Source organism: Pelodiscus sinensis, chromosome 14, assembly GCF_052426305.1.
Source record: "Pelodiscus sinensis isolate ZL-2025 chromosome 14, ASM5242630v1, whole genome shotgun sequence".
NCBI lineage: Eukaryota > Metazoa > Chordata > Testudines > Trionychidae > Pelodiscus > Pelodiscus sinensis.
In genome coordinates, this window is record NC_143065.1 from 38,206,827 (window position 1) to 38,227,617 (window position 20,791).

At 41.3% G+C, this 20,791-nt stretch overlaps 1 protein-coding gene across 7 annotated transcripts in view; it reads left to right on the top strand.

Annotated features, from left to right (window-relative positions):
* MEF2A (myocyte enhancer factor 2A) overlaps positions 1–20,791 on the top strand; it is a 181,004-nt gene that overhangs the window by 59,988 nt on the left and 100,225 nt on the right. For all 7 annotated transcript variants that reach the window (XM_075896958.2, XM_075896956.2, XM_075896957.2 and 4 more), the window contains one exon: positions 14,358–14,561. In XM_075896958.2, coding sequence (XP_075753073.1) covers positions 14,388–14,561 — 174 coding nt within the window. In that variant the 5' untranslated portion in view covers positions 14,358–14,387. The remainder of the gene's footprint in view (positions 1–14,357; positions 14,562–20,791) is intronic.

Genomic DNA, 20,791 nt, shown 5'->3' on the forward strand with positions numbered 1-20,791 from the left:
AACACGAACTATGACATAGTTGAGAAGATTGCAATGTGGGTGTCTCCAAGATGTTTTAAATTTGTCCTTTTGTCAAAAAAGGGTGTTCGTGATAAGTTCATGTTCAGCACACTTGGTCAGAAGCAGAATTCCATTTGAGTTGCTTTTGCCAGCTTCCTTCATTCCCAATTTGTTGTTTTCCACTGGTCTGAGTCTCATCCAGCACGTGCATTGAAATCCCCCAAAAGAATGATCTTAGCTTCTTTAGGGGTCTCCGATAAAATGGTTTCCAGCTGAGAGTAGAAATCTTCCTTTATGTTCTCATCAACATCCATTGTCCATTCCTCTCCATAAATCATCACCTTGTTGTGGTGTAGAGGCTTGCATGTTCCAATGACCTCCAAGAGCAACGCTGTTTAGAGTCCTATACACGCTTAGGGTCACCTGTGGTGGAACTGTCAAGGACAAGGTTCCAGACGAAGTGATCCAAGAAATTCTCAGTGTCAGAGCAGATGGAGGATAATTGCACAGTTTCATCTTCACTGTGTAGTGTTACAATGGCTGTGAAGGCAGATGAATGCTGCAGCAGATAGAGATCTCCAATCATCTTAGTGCCCATACCATTGGTTTCAAGCACTCTATCAGTCAAGGACAGTGTGGTGGCTGTGGTGCACCAGTCTCCCCACTTTCAAAGAAGTCCCACACAGGCAGTTGAGATCTGGAAGGTCCTAGTCACAGACCGGCACATAAGTGGGGGCTTGTGTGATTTAGTAGTCTTGCTCGAGGACTGAGGCAGGTTGAACATCTTGGTAGCTGCACCCATGACTGAGCAGTCTTCTTTAGGACCCACTCCGCCCATCCCACATTGGAAGGAAGCTAGGAAAAGTGCCCTAAAACAGTCTTGACTCTCTTCTTCTTGGCTGGATAGCCGTAATTTAGCTGGATCACCACCAATGGTCGAAAATGTAAGGCATTTTTCAGCTTTGGAACCTGGAAAGTACATACCCTGATTGACAACTCCGTGACCAACTCAGAGCAGTGTACAGCTGTCATTCCACATGAATTGAATCGGTTGAACATCGATATTACTGCCTTGTCCAAAACTAGAAGAGCTGATGAAAGACCAGTAAGGGAGGGGAAAGGGGGATGCACCTACTTCTGGAAGGGAAAACCTGGAACCTGAATTGTATGGAGTAGGCTTTGCTATAAAGAACAAGCTCATAAGATGCCTTTCTTAACTGCCATTTGGCATCAGTGAGCAGCTTATGACTCTCCTTTTTAGGCTTATAAAAAAACCGACCGGTAACTATTGTGAGTGCCAACTAGATCATAACTTCTAATTGATGCTTATCTGCTTTTCAGGCTATTACTGTTTTACAAGGTCTATCCTGCATGACTTCAAAAACCAAAATGAAAACCCCAAATGCATCAAAAACTTAATTTTGGGTAGAGGGGAATAAAGGCCAGGTATTATCAGATGCAATATATTTAAGTGTTAAAGTTCTCTATTTAAAATAGAGACAATTATATATTAACATAGATAGTTTCTTGTAATTTTGTTACTGTAAAGCTTTCAAAAACTTTCTAGTTGTGATTTTGCTTGGTGGGCAAAATCAGGCCCATAAGCTGGATCTGCCCTCTAAGTGTTTCTCTCAAGCTTGCTCAGCTAATGAGCATACTTGCAGTCTGTGTTCAGCTACTCCATCCTCCCACCTTGGTCCATTCTGCAACCGAGCTGCTCCCAGGATTCTCCTGATAGCTGTGCAGAGGCTAGGGGAGTGCTTAAGTCAGGTACAGGGACAGTGGGGACACCCTATCTGTTTCTAAGATTTCAGTACTCCTGTACATGCACAAATGCACACTCCTCTCTTCTCATATCCTATCTCTGCAGAGTTGGGGAGGGTGGAGACAACCAAGCAGGACAGTTTTCTCTGTCTTATACACAGTGCAGAATTTCTCTCAGAAACTTACCCAGCAGCAGCCAACACACACCCATTGTCACTGGCTCACACACACATGCAGTCTGTCATCCACCTACACTCGTCTAGTCTGTGGGTCACACTATCTGTGTCACAAGTGTCTCACATACAGATTCTCTTTCACACTCACACATGCTCTTCCTTTCTCTCTCTAGCTCTTCCGTCTGAGGTCCCACCCCTTTTGGTGGGCCTAGAGTCAGCACATGACCACATACCAAAGTTCATGAAGTGGCCTCTTGCAGAAATTATTGCCCACTCTTGTTCTAGTCATTATCCTTTCCTTTTCAGTTTTTCACTTTCTATTGGGTATTTATTACTTTCCACCTTCTTTCATTCGCTTGTTTTATTTTTAAAAATAATTAAACAGCTGTTTTGAGGTTCCAAGTCAAGCTTGTTGCATGAGATAGTAAACCAGTGGAGTATTAGTTTTACAAAGAGAGAGCTTATTTAATTTTCAGTTGTGGCATACAACTTTATGAGGTGGGGGAGTGAGGACTAAGTTTACATTTTGGTATTAGTAAAATGAGAAGTAAATTAAAATATGTAGCTAAGGATCCTTTTCTGGAACTGCTAGTCATAGTGTCCTTTAAAGATGTCGAAGACTAGTTGACTATCCGATAAGCATTCGTGTATCGGATAGTATTTTGACTAGTTGAATAGTTGATATCTTCCCCCCCCCCCTTGCTGCCTCTATAAATAGAGGCAGCAAAGGGAGGGGAAGGGGTACTTCAAAATGTCAGCGCCGCACAGTGACGCTGCCACTCTGAAACCCCCAAGCAGCTTCAAATCAGCTGTGCAGCAGCTGCCCCTTTAAAATGCCTCCTGTGTGCCTTCAAAGTGGCAGCCGTGGAGCCCAGGAAATGCCACAGGGAGCCTGGGGTCAGCTGGGCAGTTCCCAGCTGACTCTGGACTCCACAGCAGCTGCCCTGTGGAATCACTACAGAAGTGGTGTTTTAAAACGGCAGCCCTGGAGCCCGGGGTCAGCTTGGGACTCCCCAGTTGATCTCAGGCTCACTGCGGCATTTCCCCAGAACCTGGAATCAGCTGGGGAGTCTCCAGCTGACTGTGGATTCTAGGAAAGTGCCATGCATTGGAATCCAGGATCAGCTGGGGGCTCCCCGGCTGTCCCCGGGCTCCTAGCAGCATGCAGTATAGCATGGAGCCTGGGGTTAGCGGAGGACTGTGAGTCCCCTGCTGACTCTGGGCTCCATACCTTAGAAATGCACACGAGCTCCCACTGAGTACTCTTTGTGCATTTCTAAGCAGGCACCCGTATGCAGCCTGGAGTCAGCAGGACTTCCCGCTGGCCCCCAGCTTTATGCGGAGTTCCGCATTCCTCCTTTGAAATGTACAAGAGCCCTTGTACTGGAAATTCCATCGACCAGTTGACTAGTCAGTTAACCGCATTTTAGTGCCCTTTTTATCGTAGCATACCTCCCCATACACATTGTTTACTTTTAGAAATTGGCCAATCTGTGTATTGGGAATTCAGTAGTTTAACCTGGTGATGATATACTTTGCTTATATTCCCTTTGTCTAATGATATTCAATCTTTTAAACTTCAGTGTTAACTCTGCTTTACTTGAGCTGAGAGCAGTGTTCCCTCTAATCTCTTCCATCTGTGTGTGGATCTTTTCCATCCATGTGTGGAATAATTTTATATGCACCGAGGCATCTATGCACCATCAGTAGAACAGTAAAATTTAGCTCTGGGCGCTCTGCTAATCAGGGGTGGCACGTGCGCATAGGCCAACTCGGCCGTTGCCTAGGGCGCCACCTTCAACAGGGCACCCACTGATGACGTCACTCCATTGAGGGCCATGCAAGCGGGGGCGCCGATCGCGTGTTCCGCCTGGGGTGCCAGCTGCCAGCAGCCCGCCTCAGGCTACCCCTGTTACTAATCCACCAACTGGCATTTGAATCCCTCTTCAGCCGCTGAACAAGCACATACTGACTGAAAGTCACACCTGTCTTTCAGTTGAGGAAGACCAAAGAATGAGGTCAGTTCATTGGAAAAGCTCACACTTGGTTCCAGGAAAGTCTGACCCAAAGGCTTGTGTACTGATCACTAGACACGCTTTAATAAAATGGTGACTTGGAGGGAGGACTGTAATTGGGTAGAATTCTTACTTCACAGCTAGTACTCTAGAAGTATTATTAAATGGCAGGTTTGCTCCAGCTTTCATCTATGAGAAGTGTGTAGGCACAATGATTTTTATCATTGACTGTTGGAATATACAAGTAATTCCCAGTCAGTCGGTTGACTTGTATATTCCAGAGCATGTAACTTGCTAACATCTGCAACTACAATAAGGGTAGCTTTCCAAAATCCATAAGCCCTCTGAAGAGATTTTATTTGACTTACTGTGTAATGGATTTTCATCTGGACATGAAAATTTTATTGTATAGCTTTATACGGAAACTGCAGACATTGGGGTTATGTTGCCAATACCCATTTTAATGAAGTATCTATACTGTTGTAATAAAATGGCTATTGGCAGTGTGCTGCGTAAATCTTAAGGCTGTTTCTTTTAATGATACCACCTGCTAGGAGATACAAAGAGTACGGAATGCATTTTACATCGTAGTTGGCAGCAAAGAGGCAGCACTAACCGAACTTTACATATGGAAAAATATCTTGATGTAGAGGGTTTGTTGATACAATTTTCTCACGCAGCTTCCACACACAACTCAAATTTGTCATTCCAAACAATGTGTTTTACACAAGCATGCTCTATATGAAATGTAGATACCAATAATTAAAAACAACAACTCTAGGAGCCAAAGAAAACATGTTTTAGCACTGCTTCACAAAAATATTATTCTTATGACAGCTGTTAAACACAAGTTGTAGTGGCTTATGGATTTGTAATGTGGCAATGCCAGTGCAACTCCATAATTGAAGTTGAGTTATGTACTTAAAACAAGGGCTGAAACTTTTCCTGTGTATAAAATGTACAGTGCCTTGTCCATCTTAAAATGCTCTAAGAAAATGGATTATTTTGAGAATTTACAAGTAAAATTGTAAATTTGTAAAAAATTAACTAAAAAATGGGTCCTTTAATATTTGACTTGTCACTTGTTTTCATCCTGAGTGATTGTAAAGTAGACCCTTGAAATTTGTCTGTTATAATGCCCTTAACTCACTGAAGTCTTCTTGTGCCTAGGATATATTTTAAAAATATTTAGTTAGAATTAATGGTAATTTCCCCCCATTAGTCATAACTGAAAGTTACATAAGAACGGCCGTACTAGGTCAGACCAAAGGTCCATCTAGCCCAGTATCCTGTCTGCCGACAGTGGCCAGCACCAGGTGCCCCAGAGAGGGTGGACCGAAGACAATGATCAAGCGATTTGTCTCGTGCCATCCCTCTCCAGCCTCTGACAAACAGAGGCCAAGGACACCATTTTATCCCCTGGCTAATAGCCTTTTATGGACCTAACCTCCATGAAATTATCTAGCTTCATTATCTAATGCCATTTTGATAGTGGCGTTTGTCATGATTTCTTTGAAGGAGAGGAGTTGGTTTTATTACCTAATTATATTCGTAACTAGAGAGACCATCTGAGATTGGGGCTTCATTTGTGATAGGCCGGGTATAGAAAGAGAAACAGTTCCTCTTCTGAATAGGGTTACCAGGTATCTGGTATTGACCGGACAGTCTGGTATTTTTGCCTCCTGTCTGGTTTAAAAAAAAAAAATTCAGAACATACCGGACATCTAAAATGTTTGCTATTTTCTGACTCCCCCTCCCACTGGCCAGTAGGCGAAAATACCAGGTGCTTACCTACTTCCACAGGGGAGCTGTGTGGCCCGGAGCAGGAAGACAAGATGGTAGATCATAGAATAATAGGACTGGAAGGGACCTCGAGAGGTCATCGAGTCCAGCCCCCCGCCCTCAAGGCAGGACCAAGCTCCGTCTACACCATCCCTGACAGATGTCTATCTAACCTGTTCTTAAATATCTCCAGAGAGGGAGATTCCACCACCTCCCTTGGCAATTTGTTCCAATATTTGACCACCCTGACAGTTAGGAATTTTTTCCTAATGTCCAATCTAAACCTCCCCTGCTGCACTTTAAGCCCATTACTCCTTCTCCTGTCCTCAGAAACCAAGAGGAACAAATTTTCTCCTTCCTCCTTGTGACACCCTTTTAGATATTTGAAAACTGCTATCATGTCCCCCCTTAATCTTCTTTTTTCCAAACTAAACAAGCCCAGTTCGTGAAGCCTGGCTTCATAGGTCATGTTCTCTAAACCTTTAATCATTCTTGTCGCTCTTCTCTGTACCCTTTCCAATTTCTCCACATCTTTCTTGAAATGTGGCGCCCAGAACTGGACACAGTACTCCAGCTGAGGCCTAACTAGTGCAGAGTAGAGCGGCAGAATGACTTCACGAGTTTTGCCTACAACACACCTGTTGATACAACACACCTATAGATGGCTGCTGGCAGCCTGTTAGGGCCAAAAAAGCTCCAAAGGCATTTCTTAAAGGGGCCATGCTGGCTTTTTTTTTTTAAATTTAAAATTTTTTTTTGCTTAACTCTCGGCATCCCCCCCCCCTTTTTTTCCTCAACAACTTTGGTCTCCCCTCCACCCTTTTTTTTCCTCAACAGATTTTTTTTTCCCTGGTCGGGTTTTTTTTCGGGAGAGGGGGGTGTTCAGTATTTTTGGTTAAACCATCTGACAACCCTGCTTCTGAAGAACTTGAAATCTACGTAGACAGACAGAGAAGGGGCAATGGGAAAGGATATGACCTAAAAATACAAAGGAACCGTGGTGTTGGTTTGCAGTCTTCATGTTGCATGGGGTGTTTTTGTTAAGTGTTTTTTTTTTTTTTGGTGTATGTGGGTGGGTGGGTGGAGGAGGGAGTTTTAGCTTTTGGAATGGAAAGGTTTGCCAAAGGGGAAGTAAGCAAATGGAAAGGTAGGAAGAGAAGACTGTGCAGATGAATAGAAGGTAACAAGGCTTACAGACCAAGTAGTGAGAGACTGAGGTGAAGGAACTGTAGGAGTAAACAATATTGTCTAATACATAGCACTAGTCTGTGACTTAGGAGACCTCTGCTCTGTTGCCAGCTTCGGGTAAGTCACTTTACCACCCTGTGCTACTACGCTGAAAGATGCTTATGCAACTCATGTACCTAATAGGTAGATATCTCTTTTGAGACCCATAGAGTGGAAATAGGAGATAGGGATGTCAATTTGTAGTCGATTGCATGATTAACTGATAAGCTTGTGAACCTGTCCCATGGGGAGCCAACTCTCCGTGCATGCTGGCTCCTTGGAGCCACCTGCCCCCTCTCTTGCTGCCTCTCACAAAGGTAGCAGACGGTGGGAGGTTGGCAGGCAGGAGCCGATATTTGGAGGGAACTGGCTTTAAAAACTAGCTCCCCACGAGCACTGACTTGACAGAACCAACTGCCCCTCTCTGGGCAGCAGTGGCAGCAGTGCGGAGGGGAGATAGGGAAGGCTGCTCTGTGGGATGCTGCTGTAGCCTCTGTCCACGATAAGGTCAGGCCCGCCACGGACAGGGGCTGCTGTCACTCCATACTGCTGCTTTTGTATCAGAAGCAGTAGCATGTGGTGGCAAGCTGGAGCTGGTCTGTGCAGGAAGCTGGTTTTAAAACCGGGTCCCTTCATGGATCAGTTCCCTCCTGCCATGCTGCGCTGCTGCCTCTGGTGTGGGGTGGCAGGGGGTTCCCTGGGAGTGGGGCCGGGAGTGCACTGGCTGCTAGTCCCGCCCCGGGGACTGTCGAATAATCATGTAACCACTAAGTGTTTGCAGTTACATGATTATTAAATTAATTTGTATCTATCATCCCTCATAGGAGTGAGTTACGTTGCTAAGCTGATTTAGCACTCCACATCCAGAAGCTTCTGGAGTTGGGTGTGGTCTTTCTAAGGGGTTGCTCCAATAGGTTTACTGTTGCTGGGGTCAGACACCAGGGCAAGCAGTCAGGGAAGCTACTTTAACTAAGGGCCATGTGTCTTGTGTGAGCTGGGAGAAGCGGAGGCAGGAGCAGGAAGAAGGCTATTGTCCCTAAGCCTGAGCATTTTGCAGTAGGTTAGTGACACTGCTAATTCTGTAACGGGGGAGCACATGCATCCTTAAGTCTAACAAAGGGAAGTCATCAGTGAAAATAATTATTTTAATTATATGCTTGGAATGTTTTGGTTTTAGCTAAACTGTTCCAATCAACTTTTTCCATCTTAGTATGTGATTTATTAACTTTGAAAGAAAAGTAAAAATGGGAAAAGTGTCATTTTTTTTTGTTTTCTTTATAAATATACATTTGTGACTTAACTGAACGATTGGTTAATCAGTTAGCTGACTGGTTAACTATGATCCACAGCAGAGGAAGTCTGCATGGATTCCAATTGAAGATTTGTACAAGCAAGTGGAAGGAAGTTGTTTGACTCAACTTTGGTGATCAAAGACACTAATTGAGACCTAGGTGAACTAAGCCTAAGCTTTTGGGATTTCTCAGATTTTTTCTTTGTGAGTTGTGTGATATGAACTGTTCAAATTTTAATTTTGTTTTTATTGTAACTGAAGATAATGTTTGTGGATTATAAAATAGCTGCTATTTTGTAAAAATTAGACTGAGTTTTTTCGTTATAAGCTTTTGATAGTAATTAAATTAATTCTTTTTGGGCCTTGAATGTGGGGAGATTGATTCTACAATCCTTGCTGAAAATCCTTAGGGACTCAACTCAGGGTCTTCAGCTACTTTTTAATGTGTTTTTTGTTCCTTTTTAAAAAGGCACCGGAGAAGGGTAGTGAAGTTTAGCCCATTCAATATTACATTTATGTCCCTTGTAAAGCACTCTAAGGGTGCATCTATACAGAGCCGTAAACTCAAAATAAGAGACGCAATTTGCGTATCTTATTTCGATTGTATTTTGAAATGAGGGGCACCAGACTTTGAAATAACATGCTATTTCAAGACATCCCTTAACCTTGGAATGAAGGTTACAAAGATGCCAGAATAGCGCACCCGTTATTTTGAAAAATATTTTGAAATAACGCGTGCATTTAAAAGACTGTCTAGCAGCTGTCTAGACAGACCTGAAGATGTGTGGATGAAAAGTACCATTACAGAGCTAGATGACATAAACTGGTGTTGTTTATTAATGAGCCCAGGGGAGAGAATGTCCAGGCTGGGGGAAAGAGCCTGCTGACATTGTGGACGTTAAAGAACCCTGTTGCAGTTGCTTCTGTGGTTGATGCCAGCTGAGTTAATGTCTGGCTCCTTTCAAGAGTTTCTTTCTCAAACTTCCATGACTGTGGAGAAAATTATGTGGATTTGATACTGCTTCTACCAATTACTTCAAAGGAGAGGGCTATCTCCTGCGTACTTCTAGCTTTTGGAAAAGGGGGGAGCCCTGGTTGGCTCTCATTTCTCCCACAGCTTCCATCTTGTGACGTGTACCTGGTAAATAATTTTCCATTAATCGTAAATAATCCTTTTTTTTTTTGTGATAAAATGTACCACGACTTATGAACAGAGAGGACAAGAAAGGGGAAACGAGGGCCATGTGAGTGCAGGGGAATGTGGGTGATAGGATGGAGAAGTATGCAAGGAAGTGTAGAGTGTAGAAGGGGTGTGTTGAGAGGAAAGTGGGAATACACGAGAGGCAGTGGGACTTACGGGTATTGGAGGATGTGGAATTTGTTCTATTCAGTCTGACTAGTTTGAAGAAGTAAAGTCACTATGAACGCAGCCTAACTGGATGGTATGCTCTGGCTTCATTGTGCAGTTCCAGAGTAGCATAAAACAGCCAGAGTGTACAAACTAATCTGGCCATACAGATTTAAATAAAAATCATTTTGAATTCATACTTCATAACTTCAGATTATTGCAAGCATCATATTACAATATAGACAAGTTTTTCGGTGCTCTTATGACATTTTAGATTAGAGAAAAATTTATTAGCACACTATATTTAGATGTGATTAAATTAAAAGTATATCCTGTAATATGAGGTAAAATGCTATGGGGAAGTGGTAGTTATTAATATGAAACTAAATATTATAAAACTAGGAAATTTGGCATAATGGTCAAACTTCAAAAAGAAAGCCAAACATATTATGATTTGCGAAGGCATAATTAAATACCGTGTGAAATGTTAATTTATCCAGGTAGTGATGCTGTGGGGTTAGTGATTGATTGAGAAAAAAATCAAACATTTGTTTAAAAAATAGTTTAATCTACTACAGACCATAATGCTAAACTACATTAGTCATACTTCATGGTTATTGCATAATATCACATTGCTATCATAATATCACAGCTTTTTGTCTGGTAATATGTATGTATCAAGATAAACTATTTTTTAAAAAGTCTGATCTAGTTCAAACAGGAATTAATTGAGTAGTCCTCTGGTAGGTATTACATAGGACAAGCTAGATGAGCACAATGGTCCTTTCTGGCCTTCGAATCTATGAATCACAATGCTTGTATAAGGTAGTCAGTTATCTCTGTTACAGATGGGGGAAAAGGAAGTGGAAGAAGAGCCAGATGACTTGACTGAGGTTCTTGGTCCACTACAGAACGGAGGCCATTTCAGTGTCACTATTAGAACGTGGTGGTCACTCACTCAGATCATAAAACAGCAGCTCTCTGAGATATTGTGTATATGCAAGATTGTTTTCTAATGTATGTTGTCTTCTTTGAGGAATATACATCATGTGTAAGTTAGTTGTTCCAATATAATGCATATTGCATTTTCACAGTTTGTGTCTTTGGTTCAAGAATATAAAGCAGTTCCCAAAATGGGCTTTAGAATACTGTTATTTCAGTTAAAGTTTGGTGGGTAAAATTTTCAAAAGTGCCTAGCACCCATTTTCAGAAGTGATTGAGGTACTAATATCTTTAGTCCCAGGCTCATAAGTGCCTAAGCTACTGTTTTAAAATGAGATTTAGGCACTTCAGGAAAAATGTACCTAGCATTCTTATTTTCCTTATTAGCTTGTCATAAGGGAGATGTTTATGACTCCTTCTGACTTGTTCATGTGTTTGTGGATTTGAACATACTTTTTCTTTCTCACTGAGATTTGGGAGGAGGAGAACCTCGGGCAGTGGTTCTTAAACTTCTTCCCTGTGGTCCACTCTGCTCAACACAGGCCTTTCTGCAGGCCACCAGCTAACTACCTATAATGACAAAATGAGTGCAGGAGGGGTTAGGTGTGCAGGTCTGGCTGGGAAGTTGGGTACTGGTGTGGGGGGGCGGGGTCTGGCCAGGAGGGAGGGTGCAGGAGTGTGCTTGGGGATAGAAGGGTCTGGCGGGGAGGTTGGGTTCAGGAGTGTGGGGTCTGGGCATGAGAGATGCTTACTTGGCTCTGTGCCCCCTGCTGCTGTGGTCATGAAAGCCTCCAGGTGAGCGGTTTCCTGCATTGCCATTTCCCCAGCTATGGGGAGGAGGAGTGGCAGTGCTTAGAGCTGCTTCCTTACTTAGCAAGTCATATCTGGTTCATACGACTTCTTCTCTTCCCCTCCCTTTTCCCCAAGGAAGATGAGCCCAGAGCCTGTCTCCCACCTGAAAGCTTGGTGTGTGGGCTACACTTTGAGAACAACTGACCAAAGGGAAATGACCAGGCTTCTTAAGAGCATAATTGCCTCACATTAAACAAGAAGGGGAAGCTTGTGTAAATTCATAAGCAAAGATTTTTATAATTGTGCCTCCTTTCTTCAGCAACATCTGAGAATGAAAACATTTTTCTGAAGCAAACTCTCATGAAGACAATTGCTATTTAAAATACTTAATCTTATGTTCTATGAGTGATCTGGTTTGAGCAAAATAAAATATATTTTAAGTCACAAGGTTATCTGGAAAATTGTTTCTTCTCCAAGAATTCTTTTTATGGAGTTCTTCATCATGGTTTTATTTGGAAGCCCAGAAACTTTTCTGCTGTCCTGAGTTTTAGCTAAAATTTCAGGTGACTGAGTCATACATGGCACATGATAGCGTTTCATTTGGTAGATCTATCCACTAGGTTTCAAAAAAAAAAAAAATGTATCGCAGTGTAACTGCCTCATCTTCAAGTGGTGGTCTAAGGGCAAATCTGTTACGATTTTCCAAATGGGAGCTGATTTAGGGAGAATGAGTATAAAATTGTGAGCTGAATTTGTATTGATTTAAGATTAAGGCTTCAATTAACCTTGTCAAACCAAAAATGTTGGATAATGTTTTGTGTTTTTGTTCAAACCAGCCAGGCTGTGACACACTGGCTAGTCAAAACTTAGCATTTTATAGGTACAGAGTGGAGTCTGTAAACTTTTCACATGGTGGAAGTACATGATAATTGATGGCCATCAACTAGTGCAGGCTGTAGCTGTGAGGTACCCTAATTGAGAATGGATCACTCAAAATTACCCCATTCTCTTCATTCCCTCTGAAGCAACTGGCATGAGTCACTGTCAGAGACGGGATACTGGGCAGATGGACCAGTAGTCTGACCCAGTATGTCAGTTCGTGTGTTATGCCCCTAGTGTGATTTAGATGGGATAGGTCCTGCCTAGAGCGGGGGCTGGACTTGACGACCTTCTGAGGTGTCTTCCAGTTCTATGATTCTATGATAAGGGGATGGTTGGATGAAATAACATGATCTTGGTAACTAATTGACCATTCATTATCAGTTGGAAATAGGTCAATGGAGGGATGATAGGAGTTGCTGTAGGGAACTTTCTGGGTGTCTGGCTGGTGAGTCTTGCCCACATGCTCAGGGTTTAGCTGATCGCCATATTTGGGGTCAGGAAGGAATTTTCCTCCAGGGTAGATTGGCAGAGGCCCTGGAGGTTTTTCGCCTTCCTCTGTAGCATTGGGCACAGATCACAGCTGAAGGACTCTCTGCATGTTGGGGCCTTCAAAGTATTTGAAGGCTTCCATATCTGAGACATAGGTGAGAGGATTATTCTAAGAGGGGTGGGTGAGATTCTGTGGCCTGCACTGTGCAGGGGGTCAGACTAGATGATCATAATGGTCCCTTCTGACCTTAAAGTCTATGAGTGTGGCAGTATTTCTTCAGAGCACTTGGTAGACTTGTTAATTCTTGCATTTTTCAGCATGATTGGAAAAGGAATCTTCAATCCAATTGTTCTCATTCACTAAAAATGATGCATAGAGATGTTCAGAGATATTTCACTGAAAATTATTATAGAAAATGGATCCAAATACAAATATACATTTCCACATATTTTTTAACAGAGCTGCTTGACAGTTTAATATTTCCTAAATAGTTTTATATGGCATGCATTAACATTTTAGTGGTGACATTTTTATATTGTTTTTTCGGATTTCTAGCGCTAAAGTTATCAGTCTCCTTAACTCTACTACAAGTTAAAAAAGAGGATGTGACAGATGATATTTGCTGCTCTAGGTTAAAATAAAAGCATCTGTTAAAAATATTTACTTTTCATTTCCCAAAATCATAATAGTGCAGTGAAGGCGTTTGGGGCCAGTGTTCAATTCCAATCCAAGAAGTAGCGTTCCTATGTAACAGTAGATTTTAGTGGTTTCTTCTTGCCAGTACGTGCCATAGAAATGTGTACATAAAATGTGTTTGGTATAGTAGATTAAATTTAGAATGCTCTTGTCCAAATAAATTCATTGTGGCATAAAAACATATTACAACATTTATGTATCAAGTTTAATTATAATGGGGAGCTGTGCACAATCTGAGATGAGGCAATAGTAGAGAATATCTGTTAAATGAGTAAAAAAGGAGAGACATGTTTTTGTTACTTTTCTTCACTTGAGTCCTTGATCACTGAATTCTCTTAAGACTGGAGATTAAAAGTAAGTCATTGTTGGTCCTCCATACAAAAATATCTAGGAGTAATATTAGTTTTGGTGATGGTTCTCTTGCCCTTGCCCTCCAACTACCTGTAGTACACCAGATTCTTTGAAGACATTGATTTTTTTTTTTAAATAGAGCATTAATGTACCAACAATTTCCCTTTGTATTTTGTAAGTCTAGGATTAAAGCTTGGATAAACTTATAAAATGCTGAACCAGTAAGACCTTTTCAGTATAGCTGGGCTCCATTGTTTTTAGGGACAATTCCATTTAGCAGTTCTGATTAAATTTATTTATTTCAATTAATAGAATTTGGCTCTTCTGTAGTTATGTTTTTATCAGAAGACAGTGTTCCCACCAACTTCTATTTCATTTGTATAACATGGTATCAGTGACATGATTGTATATTTGAATAGGAGAAATGAGAATTAACACTGAACATTAATCTTGCTTGTATGCATGTAATAGATGTCTTGTTACTGGAAGTACAAAGTGCCTTCTCTCAACTACCAGTCATGTTTAGGTGTTAATTACAGCCATTATAAGGGTTTTTTTTTTTCTGTCATCTGAAAAACCTCCACTCTTCTTTCTTGCATAGGTAACATTTACGAAGAGGAAATTTGGATTAATGAAGAAGGCATATGAACTTAGTGTGCTCTGTGACTGTGAAATAGCACTCATCATTTTTAACAGCTCTAACAAACTCTTTCAGTATGCCAGCACTGACATGGACAAAGTTCTACTCAAATATACAGAATACAATGAACCCCATGAGAGCAGAACCAACTCGGATATTGTTGAGGTAACCATTTGAAAAGATGATCAATTTTCTTATCTTCCTAGTATTTGTTTTAGCAAAATGTAGAGGATTATAGAGCTGTTTCAAGTTAAGTAAAATATTTTTGAATAAAACATTTAATTCATTAAATATGAATTGCTATTTTTTAGTTATTCTTTATTACTCAGTTACAGCTTATGTCACATTTGATGGTGAAAAGTACCACTGTTTCCACAGTAATTGAATAATGTATTAGTAGATACTTGTTTTCTTCTGAATTAATAGTTAAAGTACTACTATGTGACTTCTTCAATTCCCAATTCAATTTCTGGTTGAATTTCTGAACTTATAGTAATAGAAACTATGGATTCTCCTTTGAATGGTAGCTTTTCCATACTGTGGCAGAATTCCGATAAAGCTAGCAAGTCTTTCCTTGATTTTTAATGGATGAAGTTCTACACTGCATCACTTGTAATTGCACTACTTTCAAAGATTTGCAAAAGAGTAACTGAGCAGAATTTTATCTGTTGTGTCTATCAGTTTGAGGTATCTAAATATATTTTTATGGCAAAATGTGTTGATAAATTATTTAATTTGTATTAAAACAATTTTTGTACTTTGTTCAGCCTTTCAGTATTTTTCCTGTTAGAATCAAAAAGAGAGGATAAAAACAATCAGACTATGGAGATACCTGGTCTCCTTGTTGGTTCAGTTTCCAAATTATAATAGTTCTCCAATATTCCATTACTGTAGAGTTTATGGTAGTCTTAGCATTACTTGTACCTTCAAGAAAACTTATTTTAAATAACTGTCATTTTTGTTATTTTTCCTGCAGTTCTTTATTAGCATTAATCTTTTAAACTAGGATTATATATTTAAATGTTGAATGAGAAACAAAGATGCTCAAACATTGAAAACAAGTTAGGTTAAAAAAATGAATCCAATGCCCTTGGAAACAATATATTGACAAACATAAATGTTAAAATTCAAATAAAATTGGGTTTCATTTACTAATTTAGGAAGTAAAGTTTAAATGTATAATACATTTGTAAGTGAAGTTTAATTGTGTTGTCCTGAAACACATATTAACAGCATTCTTCTTTGTCCCCATCTAGTTGTTAGACCATGTATGGAGAGTTCATTTGACTGCTGCCTCCAAGCTAATGGACTCAGTCCTTTAGCTCAAGCACTAGCCGCTCATGCTCTTGGAGTATGGGTGGCCTGAAGGAAAAGGTCCTGCAGTGCAGCAGGGTACTTGGCCAGCCTGCCTACTGCAGTCTCAGTCACACCACTACTGAAAGTGCCATGGCCAGAGGCTACCGAGAAGCATGTCTCTGGGTACCTCTTGAGAGGTGTTGCGAAGTGAGAACCTGCCCAGCGGGAGCTGTGGAGGTGGTGTGTGTGTCGTAGGCAGAATGTGGAGGCCTTGAATATAATATTAAGCACTATCTCCAAGAGGTATACCAAGACATGTTTGCCTGCCAGCAGCAGCAGGCAGCTTTGAGCTGAATGGAGCCACCATGGCATGAGTCTCCTACTGCGCCACCTATGCTAAGTGCGTCCCAGGCAAGCCAGAGCCCACACCTTACATCCCCTTCTGCAACCCTGTCCCAGGTCAGAATCTCATCCTGTGCCCAAACTCTATCCCAGACCCCACACTCCCTCATTTAATATAGTGGAAAAGTGCAGTCCATGACCACTTAGCAAATTTTGGAGTAGCTCCTCTGCAAAAATTAATGGCCACCCTGTTTTAGAGTCAGAGGTGCTAGATTCAGTCTCTGTACAACCACTTTGGGGTGGTGTTACACAAGATATTCAAGCGGTTAAGAAAGGAGAAGTGAGAATCCCAAACAATGCTGCACAATGATCAGTAGTTACCAGCAAACCTAATGATATTTGGTTTGTGCTTCATTTAAAATTTGAAACTCCGATATTCTAGCCATATTTTATGAATCATTCACCTACTGGAAATAATCAGCATTCCAAAACTAATACAGATAAGTTAGTGCTATTGAATGACTCTGCGATAAATCAACAAGATTAAGAGGAAGGTAGTCTTTTTTTATGATCCAGCTCCAAACAGAATTCATAGTAGTAGAAAATCAGGGAGTAAACAAGCTTTTCATCTCTCTCAGCCTATTGACGTTGATGATGTGATGACATCATTCTGTCGCCCGGCAGGAAAAACTATAGACAATCTCAGCAAAGTGAAGACAGATAGAGAAAAGAGGGTAGGCGAGCATAGCGAGAAGAGGACGCAGCCCATAGTTTTTTTTTTTTTAAAGAAAAATTTGAAAAATTACAGGTGACAGTCTTGTTATCCCAGTTGGTCAACAAGAGAAAGATGTCAACCTATCAGATTAATATGATGAGCTTTATAATTCATTGATACTGACAATAGAAACCTTGTTGGATAGACTTGAAGAAAGCTACTGCATCTTTGGGATAGCACAAATAAAGTATAGACTCAGGCAGTATAATTAGAAGCTGGGAGAAAGAAAATGCAACCGTAAGTTCTGTTGTTGCAGATAACATACAAGGAACCTCTTACTGTGTCTGAGTCTATGCTGCAGACCTTTAGGGCTTTTTCTGTAGTTTTATTGTATGTAGATTTTAGATTATTCATACTAGATCAGTTTTTTTAAGAACTTGTCTCTTCTACATGAAATATAGTCCTCAGCTTCCTTAGATCAGTCCTCTGGACTCTGGCTATGTCTACACAACAGCATTATTTCAGAATAATTGACGTTATTCTGAAATAACAAAGAGCTCATCTACACAATCAGCCATTATTTCAAATTAATGATGAGCTGGAGGACTTCTTACTCCGACTCCTGTAACCTTTATTTCGCAAAGATTAAGGGAAGTTGAAGGAAGAGTGTTCTTCCTTCAACTTTCTGTTGTGTAGATGGAGCCTAAAGCTGAACTGAACTATTTCTACTTCAGCTACACAATTGACATAGCTGCAGTTGCGTAGCTTAATTCAGCTTCTGCCATGCTGTGTAGACATGCCCTGTGAGTCTTGCTAAAATGATGTTTTTGGACCCTGACTGGACTCAGTTCTAGGAAAATTAAAAAAAAAAAAAAACCCAGTTGAGAGGTCATCTTGCAAATGTATATCCTTTCAAGGGTTTTCAACTTCTAGAGTTACATGCATCCTTATGTAGTTTGAACAGTTATTTCGATTTCCATTTCCTGTTGCTCACACAAATATCTAGTAATTGCTTCTTTCAGTCTGGCCCCTAAAACTGATATTATCTGCATTGGTGGTATTATCTAAGGTAATTGGAGGTAGGTAAGGTAGGTTCACCTCTTTCCTTAGAGATACATTGCTGATGAAAACATAAAGTTACATTTAGGTGCTTAGTATTCAGCTCTTTTATGAAAAGTCTCTCAGGGACAACGTAAAAAATACCAAGTTTATTATGGATACCATTTCATATTTGCCCTGTTCACAGGGAAAATGTTGGTGAGGGGGAGGAATGTGCATGGCTTTTTAAAATCAGCTAATGCTATATTCTCAACATGAGATCTGAGAGTCCTTCAATTCATACCCTAAAATTACAGTGTAGGTCTCTTGGGTGTTTCTGCTTAGACAATTAACAGTTAATTTTTCTCGTGAAGATAAGATGGGACAGTTTTGCATGCTAGCGTGCAAGTAATTGCTCAACTTCAGCCACTTCTCCTCTTTGATTTAGATGAGATTTATTGCTGAAGGGCTGTGAAAATACTCGGGATGTACAGAAATAACCTGCTTATTCTGTTTCAGAGGTCAATTTTTGTATTTCATTTGCTTTAGTTACATGTTTATACTGTGTTCATTAATATAATGTCTGAGCAAATTTTCATAGAGTTGAGTGGGTGCTCTGGGGACATAAGTTTGTGGTCCAAATTTGCAAGATTTAACTTCAGTTAAAAGGTTGAGCCTCTTGTTTATGTATAAAATGCTTAATTCAGGGGAAGCTCATAATCTTCTACGCCTTTTTTATTTTTATATGCATCCTGGTATTCTAACATAGGCTTTTTCTTACACCATTAACTTACTACTACTTAAAACTGGTGAAAAGAGAACAACTGTCACCTGTTTGGCTACCCTGTGATGTTGGCAAATGCCCTCTGAATATTGTCATATTCCTCTTCTTCCTTCTTCTCTTTCTTTTTTTCCTCTTTTCTTTTTCTGAAGGTGATCTTTCAGTATTTGGTGCCTAGGAATTTGTTTCTGGCCATGATTGATTTTTTTTTTTTTTTTTTTTAAATACAGGCAGTTCCCGAGTTATGCGGATCAGACTTATGTCGGATCCGCAGTTACGAACGGGGATTTTCTCGCCCCACAGGACTGGAGCAGCGGGATGCCTGGTCCCGCCACCCGCCTCCTCCGGGGTGAGAAAAGCTGCTCCCCATCTCCCTGGTCTGCTGGAGGAGCCAGCAGACCAGGGAGACGGGGAGCAAATCGGCGGAGGACCCGGGCCGGAGCCACGGCGCTGATCTGGAAGCGTCGCAGGTCCGGCCCCGGGTCCTCCGCGGCTTTGCTCGGTGTCTCCCTGGTCTGCAGACCAGGGAGACGCTGAGCAAAGCCGCGGAGGACCCGGGCCGGACCGCGGCGCTGATCTGGAAGCGCCGCGGTCTGGCCCGGGTCCTCCGCCGCTTTGCTCCGCGTCTGCCTGGTCTGCTGGGGGGGGGGGGACGCAGCTAGTGCTCCCCCCCCACCCAGCAGACCAGGGAGATGTGGAGCAAAGCCCGGGGCCTGTGGTAGAGCAGGTGGGGCATGCCAGTTGGTCCCGCAGCACCGCTCCTTGGCGCTACTGGACCAACCCGGCAGCACCCCAGCTGCTCTGTCCCAGGAGTCCTGATTCAGCCGCTGCTGATCAGTTTCAGCAGCGGCTGAATCTGGATGCCAGTTCCGACTTACATACAGATTCAACTTAAGAACAAACCTACAGTCCCTATCTTGTACATAACCCGGGGACTGCCTGTATACAAGAACTGTGGTTTTTTAGATAATCACTAGATCTTGAGAAACATTTTCAAAATCCTTTAAAGGAATCTCTATACATTGGGGTAACATGTTCTTCTTGGGTGTCATTTCTGAAACACACTAATGTGCTGCTCATGACTTGGTCTATGTAGATACTGTTGGTGAGCACTAAAGGTTCCATAGTGCACTTACATCTAGTTCTGTGCACTAGAAAACCTTATACACTGACCAAGTAATACACGTAGCATCTTAGTATGCTTTAGAGACTACATCCTGGTAGAGTGTATTGTCTCAATTTGTAGGTAAGCCTTACATCACAATTTTAGAAGTGACCTAGATGCTTAGAAGGCTAAGTTGCATGGACTGTGGGTCCTGAGTTGGAGACAAAGTACATGAGTTAATAATTTTTTTATTGAACCCATTTCTGTATAAGATCAAGTTTGTCTCTGACAGAAATTGGTCCCATAAAAGAGATTAGCTCACTCTCTTGTCTAATACTTTGTCCAACATGGCTACCTCACCACATTATCTAAAGGTTGTCACTTTTGAAATTGGAGCTTAGACTGCTATATCACGTGTGTGTCTTAGAAAATTCTTCAGTAGTTGATTTGGCCTATTGTGGAATGTGCATGAGTAATTCCTTGCTTTAAAGTCACTTTAGTAATAATGCCAAAACTACCAGCTCTCTGTTAGGTATCTTACAGGCTACTGATCTGAAATTTGATCTTTTTGAAATGCAGTGTCTAGCTCATGAGTCAGCAACGTTTCAGAAGTGGCGTGCCAAGATTTAACTTATTTACTTCTGTTTACAGGTCTGTGTGCCATCGATACTTTTTAAAGTCAATAATAGCCCTACTCACAGCAGCTTTGTTAATAAATAAAGATGCAGATCTTACTGTTTTAGTAACACAGGATTTTTTTAAAAAATCTTTAAGATCAGAGTTTTAGATATTTGCAACACTCCAAAAAATTCTGTTAAGAATCTTTTTCTTTCTTACTTTGGGATACACAGGCTTAATTCTTGGCTCCATCACAGACTTCCTGAGTGAGCTAAGGTAAGCTCCCATGGGTACATCTATACTACAGCTGGAGGCGTAAGTTACAGCTCAAGAAGATATATGCACACTACCTTTAGTTGAGCTAGTGCGCTGTGGGTAGGTGTGCACTGCAGTTAAAAACTCACTGCTGTAAGGGGTGAAGCACATACACCTCCTGGTAGTAGTACTAAAGGGGACCTGAATATGTACCGGAGTGTCTTGAGTGCAACCTTAAGCTGATG